The sequence below is a fragment of the Lontra canadensis genome, unplaced genomic scaffold, assembly GCF_010015895.1.
Source record: "Lontra canadensis isolate GAN:19392208 unplaced genomic scaffold, GSC_riverotter_1.0 scaffold133, whole genome shotgun sequence".
Taxonomy (NCBI): domain Eukaryota; kingdom Metazoa; phylum Chordata; class Mammalia; order Carnivora; family Mustelidae; genus Lontra; species Lontra canadensis.
In genome coordinates this window covers 1,638,746-1,658,076 of record NW_022631127.1, presented here as the reverse complement: position 1 = coordinate 1,658,076, position 19,331 = coordinate 1,638,746, and the positions used below count along the sequence as shown (strand labels likewise).

Genomic DNA, 19,331 nt, shown 5'->3' with positions numbered 1-19,331 from the left:
ACCCATTGTCCCCCACGAACGTTAAATAATAGTTTCCCTTCACATAGCCTTTGCTGCAGCCAAACAGGTTATTTTCCCCCATAGATCTCAGGCGGTCATACCACCATGCCTTGCTCAAAAGGTTTCCTCAACCTGGTGCACCTTCCTCCCTCATTTCTTGTCGCCGGAATCTGTCAAGGTTTAGCACAAAATCAACCCTCCTGGGAGGCCTTCCTGGATTCCCCAGCCTATTTCCTGAGCTGTCCCAGTTCTTCTCTGATCCTATCTTCCAGGAATTCATCCCATTCGTCCTCAGATGGCAGGGACTCGGCAGGAGTCATTGCCGAGACCCCGCGCCCAGGGCAAGCCTCCGGGTTTGCTGGATGACTCAATAAACGAGGGTGTTCCGTTGGCCTCACCAACCAGGCACCTACTAGGAGCCGGGCATTTCAGCCTGCGCTGGGACACTGGCTCCGGATCAAAGGAGCTTACGTTCTATTCACTAATTCAGAGTTATAAGTACTATGAAGGGCATAGAGGTGACCTGGGACACCGCCTTACTCGCAGGGCTTTGGGCGCAGCGGCTTCTGCCCTTTGCCTCAGTTTCTCCAACAGACCGCAACGCCCGGCCTCTGCAGTCCTGTCACACCCTCCGGCCGCGCGTTCCCGCTTGGCCAGGGCTGCGCAGCCGCACACTCCCAATCCCGGCGTGCCCCGTGCCCCGCGCCCCGCCCCGCCCCGCCCCGTCGTCTCGCACCCTCTTCCCGGGAGGCCCAGGAGCCCCGCTGCATGCCGGGAGTTGTGGTCTCGGCGGCAACGGTGAGGGTCCGCGGCTGGCCCACAGCGCGTGGCAGGAAGCGGAAGCAGCCTGCGTCCCGCCCCCAGCTCCGCCCAGCGCCGCGCCGCGCCGCTCGCCGCGGTGCTAGCACTGACGTGTCTCTCGGCGGAGGTGCAGCGCTCCGGAGCGGGCTGGGCCGCGGACAGCCTCACCTCACTCGAAGTGGAGCAGAGCCGAAGGGGGACCCGGAGCCCGAGCAGCCGCCGCCATGGCGAGTGAGTCCCTCAGGGCAGCCCCGGCAAGGCCGGGAAGGATCAAAATGCCCCTTCCCTTCACGGGTCAAGACAAGCGGCCACCCCCAGGCCGCCCGGCTCCCCTAGACCGTGGCCCGCGCCCCCGGCCCTTCTTGGGGTGCCCGCGAGCCCCCGTGCGCGGTCTGCTCCTCTAGTCCCTGCTCCTGCTCACTCTGGGCGGAAGGCTTCCCCAAGGGAGCGGGGAAGGTTTTTACGTGCCCTAACTCTGCTTTTGTCTCTCCCATCAAAGTCAAATTTCTGGAAGTCATCAAGCCCTTCTGTGTCATCCTGCCGGAAATTCAGAAGCCGGAGAGGAAGGTAAGTTCCCGAAATCGCCGTCCACCGAGGTTTCATGAACTGTCTGGGCGCCCGAAGTTTACAGTACAATTAAAAATGGCTTCAGCACGCCAGATGGGAACTCTGTTTCGCACCCCTTCCTCCTGGCGTGTAGCGGTGTGTACTCCTGAGCTCTGGCGGAAGGTGACCTGGTTGTGTGGGAATTTCCACCGAAATTATGGTTCTGTATTTGGAGCATCTTTTGAGGATATTACTCCAGCAAACAAAGCCTACGGTTTGCTCGGTCCCAAAAGTGGAACTCGGAGATAAATGAATAAGGCCCCAGAAGCCTCAGGATACTGGGATTGAGTTTCCTTTCCTCCTTCACCTCCAGCACGAGCGCTTCGTGGCTGGGTCCCCCCCCCCCCCCCAGGAGGTTTTGGTATGCATGTGCTAAAAGGAGGTAAGAGCAGTCCCTTTATCCTGTGCAAATGAGTTAGGACTCTGACAGTCTGCATAAAAGGTACAGAGAAAAAGGGCATTTTTGTGAACCCTGCTTTTTACAGCAGACACATTAAAACATGAGAAGATAAAAATGTAGAACCTTTATCAGAATTTCCGCTCCTACACAGCTACAGCCCAGGATAGCAAGTTTTGCCAATGCTGGTGTAGCGGTTAAACAGTGGAAGTTTTATTTAGATTCTTGCATTCAAGAGAATGAATAGTGAAAGATTTTTGCCTTTAGATTCTTTTACGACTGTTGTTCATGAATTCACATACCCATCTTTGTATTTAACATCAATATGGACACTTACGTTCTTGAAGTCTCCCCTTTTTTTTAACTTGAAATCATTTTGTGTAAGTGTTCTACATACGTGCCCTTTTCAATGGGCAGAATACAAAGTTGTCCCTTCTACCCCAACTCCCTAGCATAGCAGAAAGGGTATATGGCTCTGGAGATAGACAAGCCTGGGACCCACCCTTCACAAACCTTTTAATAGCTGTCTGACCTTGGCCTTGTAACTAAGTGTGGTAGATGGAGCAGTGAAAATATGTGTAGGTTGTAGCAGTGGCTCAGGAAGGGATTAATTCTGGAAGATGTGGTTTCTAGTGGTTTTAATGGAAGAATAGAAGTTGGGTTTTTTTTGTTTTGTTTTGTTTTGTTTTGAGGGGAGGGAAAGGAATTCCAGGTATAAAGAATATATGTGTGGAAAGCAGACAAGCAGGTGGGAGGGTGTTAGCTGTAGTTCCATATTGCTAGAACATAAAGGGTGATGGGGAGCAATGGAAGGGCCAGGTGATGAGAAAATGTTCTAGAAGTCGGTGGAAGATGAGAGTGGTCTCAAAGCTTTTGTAACACAGGGTATATGGGGTGGGCTCCCTGCCTCCCCGCCCCCAGTACTTTTTATTACATTGTTTTACCCTTAATTCTTAGCAAATACACTGTCGAACTATCACCTATTGCAAATTAGTTAACCTACAGCATTGCAAGATTTTATCAATTTCGAAAGCTTTTTGATGAGAAGTGATTGTTGGCTAATTCAGCAGCTATTTCAAAGGTAAAGAGCTATTTCAAAGGACTGGGATAAAGAGCTTTTGAAGTTTTGCTGTTGAATTTGGCTGCATCCAGGAGAGGAAACTTGGTTATTAAGAAATGAGGAGTCTTATAAAAATCATCTACTCTTTTTTCCCATGAAGAATCCTTTCAACACAGGCCTGTTGTGTTCCTGGTTAGCTGGAAGTGGTGTTGCCTTCCCTTGGCCTCCTAAGTTCTTGGTTTGGTGAGGTGACAGATGGGAAGGGGAGCATTCTCAAGAGGAAGGAGGGTTCTGTGACTTCACCCCAGCTTCATGTGGGGTGTCATGCCCTAAGTGCCCGCCACCTTTGTGTGGTGGTCTCCTTGGGGCCTGCCTAAAGTGGCAGTCATGGAAGACCTCAACTTCTGTTCTGACCAGAGAGCCAGACTCTTTTTTGGAGCTCATGTAGACTTGGGACTCCTCCTCCCATCCAGTTAAAAAGTACTTTTTCAGAGTACAGTTCTATTCACTTCATGCTGTCGCTCACAAGGTATTTTTCCATATCAAAATCCTCAGTCCACACAATAATTACAGTGTTTTTTTAAGCCCTTTAAACCCCTTCTTGCAGGATAGGCAGGAAGTACTAGGGAAGGCAATCAGTTGAGGCAGAACACCTGGAAAAGCTGCCAGCTCTACTTGGTACCAGGGGGACCTTGGGCGGGGATTCTAAATTTTCCTGATGGTACTCACTCGTCATCTATAAAATAATTCCCAGTAGTCACTTGACCTACATGTGTACCCATGGAGATGTGAAAAGTAGGTGCTGTTAGTAGGCACTGAGTAGGTTGAAGGTGTAACTCTCCCTGCCCCCCCCCCCCAGTATTTTTTATTTTTTATTACATTGTTTTACCCTTAATTCATAGCAAATACACTGTCTAACTGTCACACATTGCAAATTAGTTAGCTACAGAATTGCAAAATTTTATCAGCTACAGAACCTTTTTGAATGATCACTATCTTTGGCTCCTTGTAAGGTCTGATGTGTTTTAGGAATCCCTTGCTGTTGCAACATTGTTCCATCTGGAGTCTGATCCTAAACTGTTCATTCTGGTGACTAAGAGCACAGGTTTTGCACTCAAAACTCGCTTCAGCTGTGAGATTTGGGACACGTTAGCTTTCCTAAGACCATTCTCTCATTGTAAAGATAACATTAAGTGACATGAGGCTCCAATGAAATCGTACGTGAAAGGTCTCTGTATGCCTGTCTTGTACATAGAAAGCCTGCAACACACATCCTTACATTTCAGTGCTTGTGTTTGGCACTCGGTTTGGAGTGTTCAAGGCTCACTTCTCTGGTGAACCAGAGAAAGGGGTCTAATTCGAGTTCATGTCTATGAACTTGTCTTTGTAAATACTACCTTAATGCATTGTCTTCCACTGTAGATTCAGTTTAAGGAGAAAGTGCTGTGGACCGCAATCACCCTCTTTATCTTCTTAGTATGCTGCCAGGTAAGCGCAGTTCCTGCTCCAGAATTGGGGTGGGGCGAAGAGCAGGCTGGGGGTCAGTGTGCTGACTCCTTTTCTCTGCTTGTTTCCAGATCCCGCTATTTGGTATCATGTCTTCAGATTCAGCTGACCCTTTCTATTGGATGAGAGTGATTCTCGCCTCGAACAGAGGTAGGACTCTGGCCATCTGTACCTCTCTCCAGTGTGGATTTGACTGGCCTCCTTCGGTTAAATTACAGGCTTCGGCTTCATGTGGAATTCAGAGTGTTAGGGAGGAATGTTAGCGCGCTGTGCTGGGTAGCCTGAGCAGATGGCCAGTTCAGCGCTGCGGCCTTTGAATGCAACACAAAACCTGTAATAACAAGATAAGTCTAGGTCATGGGGGATAAAAAAACATGGAAAAACTAGAATGTTTTTAACAGCTGAAATGATGACATTTGTACTGGTCTTTCTTCTGTTTTGATAACATTCTTTAGAATATGTAACCTATTTCTGAGCTACATCTTCATATCGATAGGTTGTATATACGTGTCCAAAAAAATATGTAACAGTGTTTTGTCTACTCTAACCCATTTACCTATGGGTGGGGAGGATTTGAACATTTATGTTGATGCTGCTTTTGATTAACTCGCTTTCTAAACATTTCAAATTAAGTTCTAAATCAGTTGGAAGTATAGCTCATTTTAGCATAATGGAAATAGAGGTTTATTCACAACTAGATACAGTGGTGCGGACCTTCTTTCCAAACTCCGGAAATTATTGGAATGTTATCCTTTTTTTATTAACTGATGAAGAGACGAACCTTATCTCTGCAAAACCAGAATGAATCTGTTTGGGGTGATTGTAAAGGTTGTCGTCTATTTAAATGCCACGTGACTTCCTAAATAGAATAAGATGTTGCCTGGCAGAGTGAATAGAATGAGTTGAATTATACGCTAATCGTTGATATTTGGGGATTAATTTTGAAATTAAATGCCGCTAGCAAACTGAAACACATCAGATTTGTATACAGGGCCCACCGTTGAATTTTGCTCATCCATTTTCTTAATATTATGTGTTGCTTTTCCAAGCTCATACTGGCTGTGTTTTGCCTTGCTCTTTCTTCAAGGCACATTGATGGAGCTGGGTATCTCTCCCATTGTCACCTCCGGCCTCATCATGCAGCTCTTGGCTGGTGCCAAAATAATTGAAGTTGGTGACACCCCAAAAGACCGAGCCCTCTTCAATGGAGCCCAAAAGTGTAAGTGAGATTTTGAATAATGTTCAGATGTCTGCAGGTGAGAATTCAAATTTGCTCTGAAGTTCAGGGCATCAAAATAGGTTTTTTTATACGATGTAATCTCCTTGGCCCACCAACCCTGTAGGTGTACTGTGGGCTATGTTAACGAGAGAGCACTTGGATAGAGTCGATGAGGCAGGGTGGTGGGTGTCACCGGGTGTCATTGAGGGGAAGGAACAGGGCTTGGAGGTCTCGCCCTCCACCAGCCACAATTTCCTTACCACTTAGAAGGAAAACTTCAGAGCTATTTTAAGACTTCATTTGAATAGCGTGTATAAAACCTCTTTCAGCACCTGGTGCGCAGTAGCTACCCAACACATGGTATTTTCTCTCTGCTCAGAGTTTGGAAGGATTCCGCTTAGGTGATAGGGATCCTTTCTGTCCAGCTCTGTGGTTTCCTAGCTCTGTGACCTGGGATGAAGTTAGATGACGTCTCTGAAGTCTTGGTCTTTTCATCTGTAACAGCGAGGATAATGTATTGCTTGATAGCAAGTAATGTGTTACTAGTAATAGTAACCAGTTCTCAGAATGAACCACGTGCAGCCTCTGGTTGTGAAGCGAAATGCATTAATTAGGAAATGACATTTACAGTTGCCTGCACAGCCTTGTTTTATTCCACACCAGCATGTTTTAGAGATCTTCTGGAGTTAGTAGGTGAAATGACTGAGCAAGAAAGACTAATCCAGTTCAGACTTGTCAGTTTCAGATACAAATCAGGATGTAAAATATACACATGTATTATTTTTCAAAAGCACAAATTAGCTGTTTTCTCTTTATTCTTGAACAGTTTTTTGAAATTTTTCTGTCTCAAGATATCTGTTTTATTAGGCACTTTTTAAAAAAGTTAAATAAAAATTATTTGATGGGCATTTTGGAATAAAATTGTATTTCATGCACAAACTAAGCCAAAAAGCTGAAATTGAATCCCAAACCCATCTAGTATTGTGGAACCAATAAAAACATGTGGATTCCACTGTGCCTAACAACAGAGACTAATGAGCTACAAGAAACAAAGACGTGTGCATACAAAAAGGAATGTACCTCATTGGCCAGAAGAGCTTTGTAGCTGAGGAAACGGAACTAGTAACTAAATTGACTGCTTTGTGAGTTTTTCCTTTAAAACTATATTAACTACAAGCTGAGAAGGGATCATTTTATCCCAGAGATAATATTCAGTGTGCTGGACTCAGACCCAGATGATAGGTCTGTAGAGGGCCCGGGCACATATTCAAGTTAGGGAGCTCTCCAAAGCCTAAGCGACCTGACTTGAGTTTGGGTGCTGCACGTTGACACCATTACCAAATCACATGCCTCTGGATGTCATCTTCCCTTGCTCCCTGACTCTCCTTTCATAAGAACTAGATTAGTGGGATGCCTGGGTGGCTCAGTTGGTGAAGCGTCTCCTTTGGGCTCAGGTCATAATCCCGGGGTCCTGGAATCCAGCCCCGCATTGGGCCCTCGGCTCAGTGGGGAGTCTGTTTCTCCCTCTCCCCTGCTTGTGCTCTCTCGCTTTCTCTCTGTCAAATAAATAAATGAAATCTTAAGGGAAAAAAAGAAAAGAACTGTACTAGTACATTTCAACTCTTTCTCCTGCCGTCAATGAAAGGAAAGTGATTTTGGAGAAGCTGGAATTGAAGACGTTGCAGGCTTTTGTTAGAAGGCATTTGAGTACTTGTACTCAGTACTCTTGTACTTTGGCCATGGAGCTGCTGAGCATTCCTGGATTGAGCTCCTCGCAGGCCATGCCTGCATTCTACATCTCCCATTGTCATCCTCCCCAGTGCCTGGCACACAGTAGGTGTTCCAGAACTGTTTTCTCCAGACCGTGTAGTGTCCCACTTTGAGAAGCCTGTTTTCTTGTGATTCCAGTATTTGGCATGATCATTACCATCGGCCAGTCCATCGTGTACGTGATGACAGGAATGTACGGAGATCCTTCGGAAATGGGCGCTGGAATCTGCCTGTTAATCACCATACAGGTCAGTGTGGCTCTAACGTGTCCCCCCTTCTGAGTAGCTTAGACTTCCCAAGTGACAGATCTGAGGTGGGCATAACAGAAGCATGAGAAGAAGCCAGGGCCCCTGTGGTGGCCTTTCCGAGTTCACCAGAGAAGGACTCTACTGTCCAAGGTCTACCCTGCCTTTAGTGTTGAGAAGCAGAAAAGCTTGGTATTGCAGAAGGAAAGGAACAGGCCTTTGAAAAACAGTAATGTGCAGTCTGTTTGGGTTGCTTTATTTTATTTTTTCTTTTCTTTTTAAATTTTCACAGCTCTTTGTTGCTGGCTTAATTGTCTTACTTTTGGATGAACTTCTGCAAAAAGGATACGGCCTGGGCTCTGGGATCTCCCTCTTCATTGCCACTAACATCTGCGAGACCATCGTGTGGAAGGCGTTTAGCCCCACCACTGTCAACACTGGCCGAGGTAAGGGCCCTGGCCTTCCCTGGGGACAGGGTTTAGTAGAAAGTACCAGCGTGTGCAAGGCAGAAAACAGAAGTTCCCCCATTCCCAGGAAAAATCAAGTTGGTTTTAGGTACATCTCTTCTGATTTTCCTGTGTGTATCTGCAGAGTTTCTGTTTTTGATTTTTAAAGTGATCTCTATCTATAGAATTTTTAAAACACAGATAGGTCTGTGCTTGTAAAGATGTCCAGTTTGCATTTTTTGTGTATTTCGTGAACACTTGCCATGTCGGACTACATAATTTCGCCTCGTTTTCCTCAGCGCAGTGTGGACTTCCATTGCAAGGATGAGGCAGCATTTATTATAGTCTTGTGACGGACAATGAGGTTGTTTCCAGTGTCACTGTTGTTGCAACAGTGAAATAGTGCACATCCTCACAGGTTCATCTTTTCTTGGCAGTCGCTCGCAGTGATTAAGCAGAAATTAGGGAACCAATGCACTTGCTCCAATCTGGAGCAGTTTTGAGAAAGAGGCCTGAACTTGGAGCTCACTAGGTTTAAGTCCTGGCTGTTGCTGGTAGAGGTTAAATGGCCTTGGGCACATTCCTCTGCATATCAGCTGTGGGTGCCAGGATTAATGAGAAATACTATGAAATTCTGTGAGGCCTGGCTCAAGAGTAGATGCATGTTACGTGTAAGTGTTGTATGTTATGCCTACAAAGAAGAGAATCTTGTTACAGGCAGTGTCTTTAATAAAACTTCCTAAATATTTAGGGAAGTGTGACTTAACTAGGAAAGGAAAATCAGGTTTTTTCATCACTAAATATGTTACACACTCTGAGGAGACTCGCGAGAAATAAATATTCATGCATGTTTGAGTATTTTTCTTTGAGATGAATGCTGGAAACAGTCCGTGGTGTCCAGAGACCACATGATCTCATTAGTGATACTCAAAGTAGGTCCCTGAAGGGTCTCATGAGTGATACTCAAAGTAGGTCCCATGAAGGCCGCATGCACCCAGTAGATTACAAGGGAAAGAGCGTAGCTTGACGTAGGAACTGTCAGAAGAGCCTCAGAGAAGAGGGACTTGGTTCCTCCCCGGGTACTTCTGGAATTGTAGGAAATTCAGGACAAATTGGGAGAAAGGAGAGGGTGGAGGGTAATATTTTTCAGGGATGGGTGTGAAAAGGCAGGCGGGAGAAAGGATCATAGGGGTTCAGGGGTGTGAAGACTGTCACTGTAACTGGCCTGGGGGCATCCTGAAGTCCAAAGATGCGGCACCAGAGTTGGGGCCGGGAGGGGAGGAGTCAGTAAAGGTTCAGAAGCCCCAGCCGAGGAGCCACCTTCCGCTGAGGAGCTGGCCAGTGAGGCAGTGGGGGTTGGAGCATGGAAGGAGTGATTCAGCCTGTACTGGAGGGGAAGACAGGCGGAGAACACAGCCCGGCGGCTGTTCCATTGTCCAGCTTTGACCAGCCAGCCTGTCATGGAAAGCACCAACCAAGGCACAAGGTGCTATAAGAGCGTAATAGACAAGACAGAGGAGGTTCTTTCAAGGGTGATGGAAAATCACAGAGTAAAGTTGGGTTTGTTTCTGGCTTTAAAAGTGTTGGGCTTTCAGCTGGTTGTGTTTGAGACTGAGCCGGAGAGAAGCGCAGCTGGGAGGGGTCACTCCAAGCCGCTCGAGTGGGCATTGAGTGTTGCCATGAGAGCTGTGGGTTCAGGGGAGAGGGAAGAGTGGGGTCCCGAGGACTGGACCCTGGAGGAAGGCACAGGTCACAAACGTCACAGACCTGTGAAGGGCAAGTGGGAACAGCTCAGATGGGATTAGTGGGACCGTGCAGGTACAAAGCTGCCTCTGTGCCTGAAGAAACTCTTCGCACTTGGAAGTTCTGTCTTGTTCCCAGAGATGCAACAGGTGGCGAATTTTAAGAAATGATGTTAAAAAGTAGGAGAACTAGAGCTTACCCTTGGCATTGCCCTTCACTCAACAAATACTTTACCTGACATCTCTGAAGGGTCAGGCACTGGGAATACGGAGTGAGCTGAGTGTTCCACATAGCAGGTGTTGGAACAGGTACCTAGGGGAACAATGAGGCAGAGAAAGAAGATGGAGATGCTGGGAGGGTTGTCACAGGGTTAGTCTGGGTGATCAGGAAGACCCCCTCCCAGCATCCCCCTACCTTGGAACAAAGTCCTGCAGAGGGTAGGGAGCCTTGCAGCTCTGTGGGGGAAGAATGTCCCATTTAGAGGGAACAAGCAGCTGCAAAGGCCCTGAGGTGGGAGTGTAGTGTTCAGGGTCAGCATGTGTGGCTGGTGCAGAATGAACAAGGTGGAGAGGAGTCGGAGCTTTGGTCAGAGGGTAGGGAGCCTTGCAGAGGTACGGGAGTGGGGGGCAGTGTGGATGGAGGGCAGAAGGGAACAAGTCCTTCCTCCCCGGCAGCTGGGGCGGCGGCCTCTGAAGGCCTGTCCTGGCTCCTGCTCTGAGATCCCTGAACCCTGTGCCCTGGGAAGGCAGTGTTGTCACAAGCCTGGGAGTGGTGGTGCATGGAGACTGAGCACAGCATCACAGGGTGAGGTGAGGAATTACAGACCGTTGGAACAGTGTTTCTTTCACAGAAGCCACATTCCAGAAGAGGTCAGTGGTGATCCCCATTGGAAGGTTGGCCTGAAGCATCCTCTTAAAATGGTTTGGGAACAGAGCAGGTGGTGCCAGCCACCATGTGTTCAAAACTTGAGCGCATGCAGGACAGTGCCAAGGCACACCTCATGCCACTGTTACCAGTACCTCCAGCCACCCTCAGAGACCATGGTTCTAGACACAGCACTAGCTCAGGCATGCGCACTACCTGAGTATGTCATGGCGTAGACTGTCGTGGGTTAGCAGAGATTACACAGTAACGCAGCGCTCTTGTTATCTGCTTTAGCTTTCGTTTGTTTAACTCTATAAACTTCCTGAAAATTAAGACACCTCTAGGCCTTACTAATGCCCTTTGTGCCCCAAGTTCCTCTCACTTGTCCCTCTGGGTCCTGCTCCTCAGGTCAAGTACCCAGTCTCGTTCTTTCCCTTCAGTCTTTGGGAAGCTCAGTCTGCTTCATGGCTGTGGTTTCCCGGCTCATACTGGCTGCCTCCTTCCACAACCTCTCGGGGTAGGGTATCAGCTCAGACTTGGATCAGCCATGCGGGGGGCACACATGTGGTCCTTTCCACTTGACCATCAGTGTCAGGAGCAGAGCCCGAGCCCCACCTGCCCCTCAGAGCCGCAGATGCTCGGACTGCCCAGGCATTTCCAGGAAGAGAATCTGGCAGCTTGGAGGCCCCCCTTCAGTGTAGGGCCCCTTCAGCCAGAGTTCAGCAGACCCTGCCTTTATGGTTTTGTAACTGATTGTCATGCCACATGTCCAGTAGCCGTTGACGACTCATGCTGAAGAACTGAGATGAGTTAAATCAAAAGGTAGAATAGCCCTTTCTGCAAGTTTGCATTATCTACAGAAACAGTAGATGATAGAACTCTCTCCCTGGGGTTATGGGAGTGAGCACTGTGAAGGGTAGGACTTCATCTTTTTAGCCACTGAGAAAATCAGTAGAGCCAAATTTAGTTGGTGGTTTGTTTGTTTACCACACACATCCTCTCCTTCACCAACAGGAATGGAATTCGAAGGCGCCATCATTGCGCTGTTCCATCTGCTGGCCACACGCACTGACAAGGTCCGAGCCCTTCGAGAGGCCTTCTACCGACAGAATCTTCCCAACCTCATGAATCTGATCGCCACCATCTTTGTCTTTGCAGTGGTGATCTATTTCCAGGTGCGTCCAGATCCCTGTGTACCAAGTTTTAATGGTCTGCCTTTATGTGTCAACATGCCCTGGCATACGCATCCCTCATCCACACCCTGGCGGGGCCTGTCCCGTCCCATTGTATTGAAATGAGATGGTGTTTAAAGGACGCAAAGCCCAAGGCGAGCAGGATAGATGCCTCCCACTGAGTCAGGGGACTTGCCGGAACACACGTGAGGCACAGCTAGTATTTCTGGAATCGTGTTCCTTTGGGTTGGGGCTGTCGGCAGATAGAGAAGATACTAAGTTTTAGTTCAAGAGAAGTGAAAAGCAAGCAAGCTAACACCTTCTCTCTGTCTTACCCAGTTTGTACCGTAATTGTAGGCAGGAGCCTCATCTTGGAAAAGGCTTTCCTCTTACCTTTCAGATGATTCGTCTGTGTCACTTGCTTCTGAGCAAGAGAGCGGCACTGCTGGTCACTTTTCTGTAGTCGGGCTAATCTTTGTATTTTTTGATCAGCCACTTTGTATTCTAATATTTATTGACAAGAAGAGACAGCAGTTGAGAGTAGTTTAATGCTTGTTGGAAAGGTATTTAAACCAGGCAAGTGCTTTTTCCAAGGAGCAAATGACTCTGTTCCTTTGGCTGAGACTCAGATGCCTCATTACCAATAAGTGGACTCTTTAGGGGCTTGGCAAGTATGCATTTGGAGCATGAAGATTTTTTTTTTTTTAAGATTTTATTTATTTATTTGACAGACAGAGATCACAAGTAGACAGAGAGGCAGGCAGAGAGAGAGAGGAGAAAGCAGGCTCTCCAAGGAGCGGAGAGCCTGATGTGGGGCTCGATCCTGGGACCCTGGGATCATGACCTGAGCCGAAGGCGCCACCGAGGCGCCCCGAAGATTTTATTTTAAATCTTACATATTCTGAGTCCTGTTCTAGGCGTTGAGAGTTTGTGAAAATGATATAAAAGAAACCCTTCCTCCAAGGGTTTCCGAGGGAGAGCTCATATTCATAGAAAATCTTGGCTTTGGGGCACCTGGGTGGCTCAGTTGGTTAAGCGTCTGCCTTTAGCTCAGCTTCAAGGCTCACAGCAGGCTCCTTGCTCTTCGAGGAGCCTGCTTCTCCCTCTCCCTCTGCCTGCCACTTCTCCTGCTTGTGCTTACTCTCTGTCTAGCCAATAAATAAGATCTTAGAAAAGAAAAAGAAAAGCTTGGCTTTTCTGTGTATTATCGGAAACCTCTTAAACAGCTGTTCTGGGGTGCGAGGCAGATGCTGTGGTGGCATGGGTCTTGGGGCCACTGAAAGTATAGGCAAGAGAAGCACTGCTAGAACTTGAGCATGTGTTCTTCAGGCTTTTCTAGTATATTCTACATAGAGCTGGATATAATGTGCTGGATTTTGGTTTCTGACAAAAGTAGGATTATCTCTGCTGGGCTTTGGTGCAGTTTTAAGCCAGTATTTCTGGGAGACCTTTTTTTTTTTTTAAGATTTTTATTTATTTGAGAGGAAAGAACAAGAGAGAGAGTGTGAGAGCACACAAGTAATGGGGAGGAGCAGAGGGAGAAGGAGGAGAAGAGGGAGAAGGAGAAGCAGGCTCCCTGCTGACCAAGGAGCCCACCATGGGGCTTGATCCTAGGATCCTGGGGTCATGACCTGAGCTGAAGGCAGACACTTAACTGACTGAGCCACCCAGACACCCCTTCTGGGAACCTTCTGGTCCGATGCCCTCAGGTGCAAAGGTGGGTAAGGCAGGGGAACCACAGCCCTGGAAGCGATGCTTGCAGCCGGCTCCCTGGCAGCTGTCCCCGGCCGGGCTGGGTTTCTGAGCAGTGAGGCAGTGAAGGGCATTCCACTCTGTTTGGTGTCTCAGGGCTTCCGCGTGGACCTACCCATCAAGTCAGCCCGTTACCGAGGCCAGTACAACACCTACCCGATCAAGCTCTTCTACACCTCCAACATCCCCATCATCCTGCAGTCCGCCCTGGTGTCCAACCTGTATGTCATCTCCCAGATGCTGTCCGCCCGCTTCAGTGGCAACCTGCTGGTCAGCCTGCTGGGCACCTGGTCTGTAAGTACGGCTGCTCGGGGCTAAAACCGTCCGTTTTAGCGCAGGTTGCAGGCTGTGCACCTGTGCGTCTATGAGCACATATTTCACCCATAGGTATTTGCATGTTCAGTTCCCTTTTTGTTGAGGGAACTGTACTATGGGCCCTTGAGCAAAATCGTCATCTGTGTCATTTGCTCAAAACCATTTCTGTCCTGATGCGGAGGTACAGTGAAGCGGCCTTCACAGGCTTTGTGCGTAACCTTTCCAGGATACTTCCTCCGGGGGCCCGGCACGTGCGTATCCTGTTGGCGGCCTGTGCTACTACCTGTCCCCGCCAGAATCCTTTGGCTCCGTGTTAGAAGATCCTGTCCATGCCGTGGTGTACATAGTGTTCATGCTTGGCTCGTGTGCGTTCTTCTCCAAAACCTGGATTGAGGTCTCGGGCTCCTCTGCCAAAGATGTGAGTATATAGATGTTACAGCGAATTTCTTGAGAGGAGGTTAATCCAGGAAACAGTAGTCCTCACCCACTCGGGGTCTGAGGGGTCTCCGCCTGTCTCCTCTTGCTAACAAAGTGGTCTGTGGATACCCGCAGATGCTTCATGCTCATGGCGGGGCAGTTGTGAACCCTCAGTGGCCAAAGATGAACGCCAGCGGGAAGCCACTGCTGTGTTGGGGAAGCTAGAGCCACAGTGTGCGGTCACACTTCGCCCCGTGACTTCTCCGTGGTGAAGTCAGAGTTACCTGTGTGAGGGCTTAGGGCGCGGAAAAGGAAAAGCTGCGAGTGTTGAGCCCCACCAGGAGGCATCCACCTTCCTTCAAGTTCAGGTCTCCGATTTAACGGTGTCTCCTTGGTGGGTGTCATGCAGGTCGCAAAGCAGCTGAAGGAGCAACAGATGGTGATGCGGGGCCATCGAGAGACTTCCATGGTCCATGAGCTCAATCGGTGAGTGCTGGCCCCCGGCCCTCAGACTCTGAATTTGTGGCTTCCTTCCACACCAGGTATCCTGATCTGGCTTAGGGGTTTCCGATCTGGTAACTCCTACCCTTGGGTAACGAGGTAGAAAAGACCCCTGTGTCTCTAATTCCTCTACGCTCTTGCTTGATGCTGGAGACTGGGGATAGGGTGATAAAAGCATGCCGTCCCTCTCCTCAAAGAGAGAGCCGCCAGGGTGTGAGACAGAGGCATGTGGCTCTGCGGGTACAAGAAGGCGTGGTAAGGGTATGGGCAGCCAGCTGGCTGCTGGAGGAAGGGGCAGTGTCCCGGGTCCCTTTAGGAGACCTAGTGCTAGAGGCAGAGCCACCAGAGGGAGGGCCAGCTGACTGCTGAGAGGCCTCGGTGGGAGTGTGGGCTGGGGGCAGGAGGGCTCCAAATGCTGCAGGAACCTGGGGACGCAGAGGAGAGGCCGGCTACAGCACTTGGTAACCAGCTGGGCGTTAGGTACAGGGCAGAAGAGAGCTCTAGGCTGGCCCTTGGGGTGCTCATGGGGGACTTGGCCGTCTGCACCTCCTCTCCACTTACCATGGAGCTGCCTCGGGCAGCAGGGGTGGTGGTGTTAAGTATCTCAGGCTTTTGAAGCCTGTCGCGACTACTTGTTTCCTCCACCGCCACTGGGAAGCGGCCGCTGACAGTACGTACACAGATGAAGGGGCTGTGTTCCCACAAAACTGTTCCCTAGGTCAGGGGGCCAGCCAGGCTTGTCCCGCTGCCCATAGCTTGCTCGCCTCACCTGAAGGAAGCAACCACGGGAAAAGCCAGTGTTTCAAGTTTCAGGTTGTTTTCAGATCTCTAGCAGGGGTGGTTTGCAGTTTCGTTCCTTCAGTTCCTCTGCGGCCTCTCGATTGACACCCACCAGTCAGTCCTCACAGACTGCACGCCACTTAGGAAATTTTCAGTTTTCTACTAGCCACTTTAATTTAAAAGGTAAAAATAGACGTGAAACTCACAAAACCTTGTGTGTAGGCTATATCTTAAAAAGAAAGTGAAATGAATCTGAGTAAATTTATTGATATGTTTTATTTAACTCCTCATGTCTAGAATTTAATTTCAAGTTGTAGATAACATAAGGAAAAGCATTGTAAGATATTTTATATTCCTGTCTTCAAAACCTCATGTGATGTCTTTAGCATCTCGATTGGGAACTAGTCCCATTTCATGAGCGCTGTGTGGCTCCTGCGGCACCTACTGGACACCACAGCCCTAGTCCTGACCATCGAGGTGTGTGAGTGGTAAAGGTTCAAGGAGGTAGTGGAGTGACCTCAGAGTCAGGATCTTACGTCAGATGTGGGCATGTCCGAAGCCCCGGTCCCTTCCCAAGGCCAGGCCGGGGCTAGGGGTCTGCATGGTGGCTCATGGCTCATCGGCCCCCTGTCCCTCAGGTACATCCCCACCGCCGCAGCCTTTGGTGGGCTGTGCATCGGGGCCCTCTCCGTCCTGGCCGACTTCCTGGGTGCCATCGGGTCTGGAACCGGGATCCTGCTCGCGGTCACGATCATCTACCAGTACTTTGAAATCTTCGTGAAGGAGCAGAGTGAGGTCGGCAGCATGGGGGCCCTTCTCTTCTGAGCCACGTCTCCCTGGACCAGGAGAGGGGCCCTGCCTGGAGTTGCAAGGGAGGGGGACAGTGAGGCCCGTGGGGTGCTCATTGCAGGAGTGCTGCTACAGCACCGGGACTTTTGTTTAATAATGTTTTTGAATTTCATACTCTTTCATTCCACTTTGTAAAGTGCTAGAATTTTTCCAGTTTGAAATTTTGCTTTTTATGCTGGCATTGGCAGAAAGAACGGTAGGAAGGAGGTTTTATGGAGCTGACTGCCAGAGGTGGGGACGGCAAAGGACGGTCCCCAGGTAACTTTTTTTTTTAACCTTTGCACCTGCTCAGTGCCGTAGGCGGCTGCAGTGGTCTGAGCTGTTCCCCTAGCACGGGAACTTTTTGAATAGAAGCACAAACCTCATAGCCGTGTCTCCGTCTTGGCCATAGGGCACGAGGCTGAGAGCAAATCATGTTTTCTGGTGGACATGACTCACTGGTGAGTCCCTATCACAATCAGGGGTTAGAATACCTGGCTTCAAACTGTTTCTCTGGAAGACACCATTGTTTTCCCCTTTTATAAGTAGTTTTTTAGGAACAAGCCTCTTCGAAAGAAAGGGATGGGTTTTCCAGAAGACACTCTTGGGCCGTCTGTTAATTTTTCTGCATGTGCCTGTTGGCTATTCGCATTGACTGTTCTGGTTGGGCTTTGAGGCTGAAGAGCACGGAGTTGGCTTGGCTCCATTGTGTCTGGCTGGCTGTCGTCGGTTTGTGTCCTCTGATGGAGCCAGGCCAGGATTCTCCAGGCTTACAGAGTTGGCGCCTGGCCCAGCCGGGTGGACGCTGCGTGACCCTTGAAGTGACGTGTGTCTGTACCATCCTTCCGGTTGTCGCCAGACGGGCCTCCCACTCGCCTGCAGCAGCCCTCACACGGGGAAAGACGGTGGCTTCACTTTTATAGGCCACTGTGCCTTCCAGGCTGAGAACGTCCCATCATGTTTATAGCACTTTTTTTCACAGTGCCTAGGACCAAATGCATGTTAAGTAAATGACCAGATGCCACCTGTCTTCTAGCTTCAGTCAGCACCGCCCCGCAGAGAGGAGGGTGCAGGCCCCACATCCGTGGCAAAATCAGGGTCAGAGAGCTTAGGTTTTTGTTTTTGTTTTTGTTTTTTAGTAAGTTGCTCCAGCCTGTGACTGGAAAAGACTCGTGATGTCTAGAATGAGTTCTGTTTGTGGTAACAGGGGACCTAGGGTTTAGGCAGCGGAACCTTTTCCGAGGCCGGCAGGGAGGCTCCTCTGGGGACAGGCGGTGCTGGCAGCAGGGACAGCAGAGTCGGGTGCCACAAGCCTGAGGAATTCTCCCTGGAGGAGGCCCCAGCTCTAAGGAAGCACCCGGGGCCCTGCGGAGAGACACACCCCACCAGCCGCCGGCACACAGTGGCCTTCGAAGCAGAGCCATGGTCGCGACTCAGTAGAGCTGAGTCCGAGCTCCTAGGACACCTCACTCACAGCGCTAACCAGGGAACAGACCAACCGAGGGACAAGAAGCGACTTGCCGAATCCACCTGGCAGGTCAGCAGCAGAAGCAGGATGGGCCCGACAGGTCTGTCGACCCCTCAGTCCAGGGCATCCCACCATATCACGCGTGGCCTTGTCAGACCCAGTCCTGAGCAGAGACTCGATGCTCCCCCCGCGGCACGCCATCTGCTCGGCCCCACCCGTGGTTACGCTGTGGGCACCAGCCTCATGGGTGGGGCCCTGCGTGGCTCGTGCTCTGTGGTCTGTGATCACGGTGGGTAGGGGCTGACCCCAGCTTCCAGGGGACTGTCACTGTGGATGCCAAAATGGCATAAATGAGTTAAGGTGAATAAGTGACAAATAAAGCCAATTTTTACAAGCCACTTGGTCACGTTCTCTTGGTTTACAGCTCCCAAGAAGGCCGGTGGATGCAGAGCTAGGGTGTGTGAGGCATGGTCGAGTCCTGCTTTGGCACAGGGTACCCTAGGTCACCCTGGGATGGAAGTGCCTCCTCAGAAAGGCATTTTGCCTGGGAAGCTGCCTTCTGGTGGCATCCGCTGCATTCCCTGGCTTCCGGTGAAGTGAGACGCAGGTGACTGGCTGCTGCGGGGCTGGCATGCGGGCAGCCCCGAGGCCCTCCCGGGAACACGGGAGGGGACTGGCATTACACTTGTGACTACGGCCCACCATGCTGTCCCTGTGGCCCACACCACCCCAGCCTTGCAGCCCAGGCCAAGGGGTACCGTGGCCCTCGGCTGCAATGGTGGGCATGCCCGCACATCTGGTCCCAGACCAGCCAGACCCATGACAAAGCCAGGAGGGTTGCCACCCTGCCCTGGACCCTAGCATCACGTGGATGGTGGTGGCAGACAGCGGCTATGCAGGAGTCTTCCTGAGGGTTTCCACTCTAATGAGAACAGCAGACCATGTTTCCCGGATGACATGAGGAAAACACTTCCCACTCACCCAGACCTGGATTTGGAAGCCAACATGCTTGTCGCAGACAAGGCCTCACCCCAAACCCTCCACCACTGCCGCCAGCTGGTGCTTCCTCAGTGACTCCCAAGTGACAGGTGAACAGGGCCTTCCTCCTCAGCTGGGTGTCCCAAGGACAGCCTTAGGCTTTGTCTTAGAAAACTTCGGATTTCCGAGATGGCCTTGAGCCAGGGCACTGAGACCACGAGAGGGACAGGGGTTGGAGCCTGGCCCTACAGAAGCCACCTGTTGACGCTATGCCAAGGCTGCCCTCAGACAGGGTGTGTAGCCCTCTGTCCCATGCTCCCTCCTGCCCCCTGGCCACAGGAGCAAGCTCGGCCCCAGTCCGGAGCTGGACAAGCAGCCACTGTGGAATGCCGAGCCAGGCAGGGGGCTGGGCTCTGACCCCCAGGGAGGCACCGCCCCCTTCTTCACTGCCAGGAATGTGGTT

General features: G+C 50.1%; 1 protein-coding gene across 1 annotated transcript; it reads left to right on the top strand.

Annotated features, from left to right (window-relative positions):
* The first annotated feature begins 868 nt into the window (after window positions 1-868).
* On the top strand, window positions 869-18,288 carry SEC61A1 (SEC61 translocon subunit alpha 1). The gene is made up of 12 exons (XM_032842788.1): window positions 869-1,032; window positions 1,301-1,368; window positions 4,287-4,352; window positions 4,442-4,520; window positions 5,458-5,589; window positions 7,498-7,607; window positions 7,897-8,050; window positions 11,672-11,832; window positions 13,678-13,875; window positions 14,123-14,314; window positions 14,723-14,799; window positions 16,233-18,288. The coding sequence occupies exons 1-12, from the start codon at window positions 1,026-1,028 to the stop codon at window positions 16,417-16,419; spliced, it is 1,431 nt and encodes a 476-aa protein (XP_032698679.1). The 5' UTR covers window positions 869-1,025; the 3' UTR covers window positions 16,420-18,288.
* The last annotated feature ends 1,043 nt before the right edge of the window (window positions 18,289-19,331 follow it).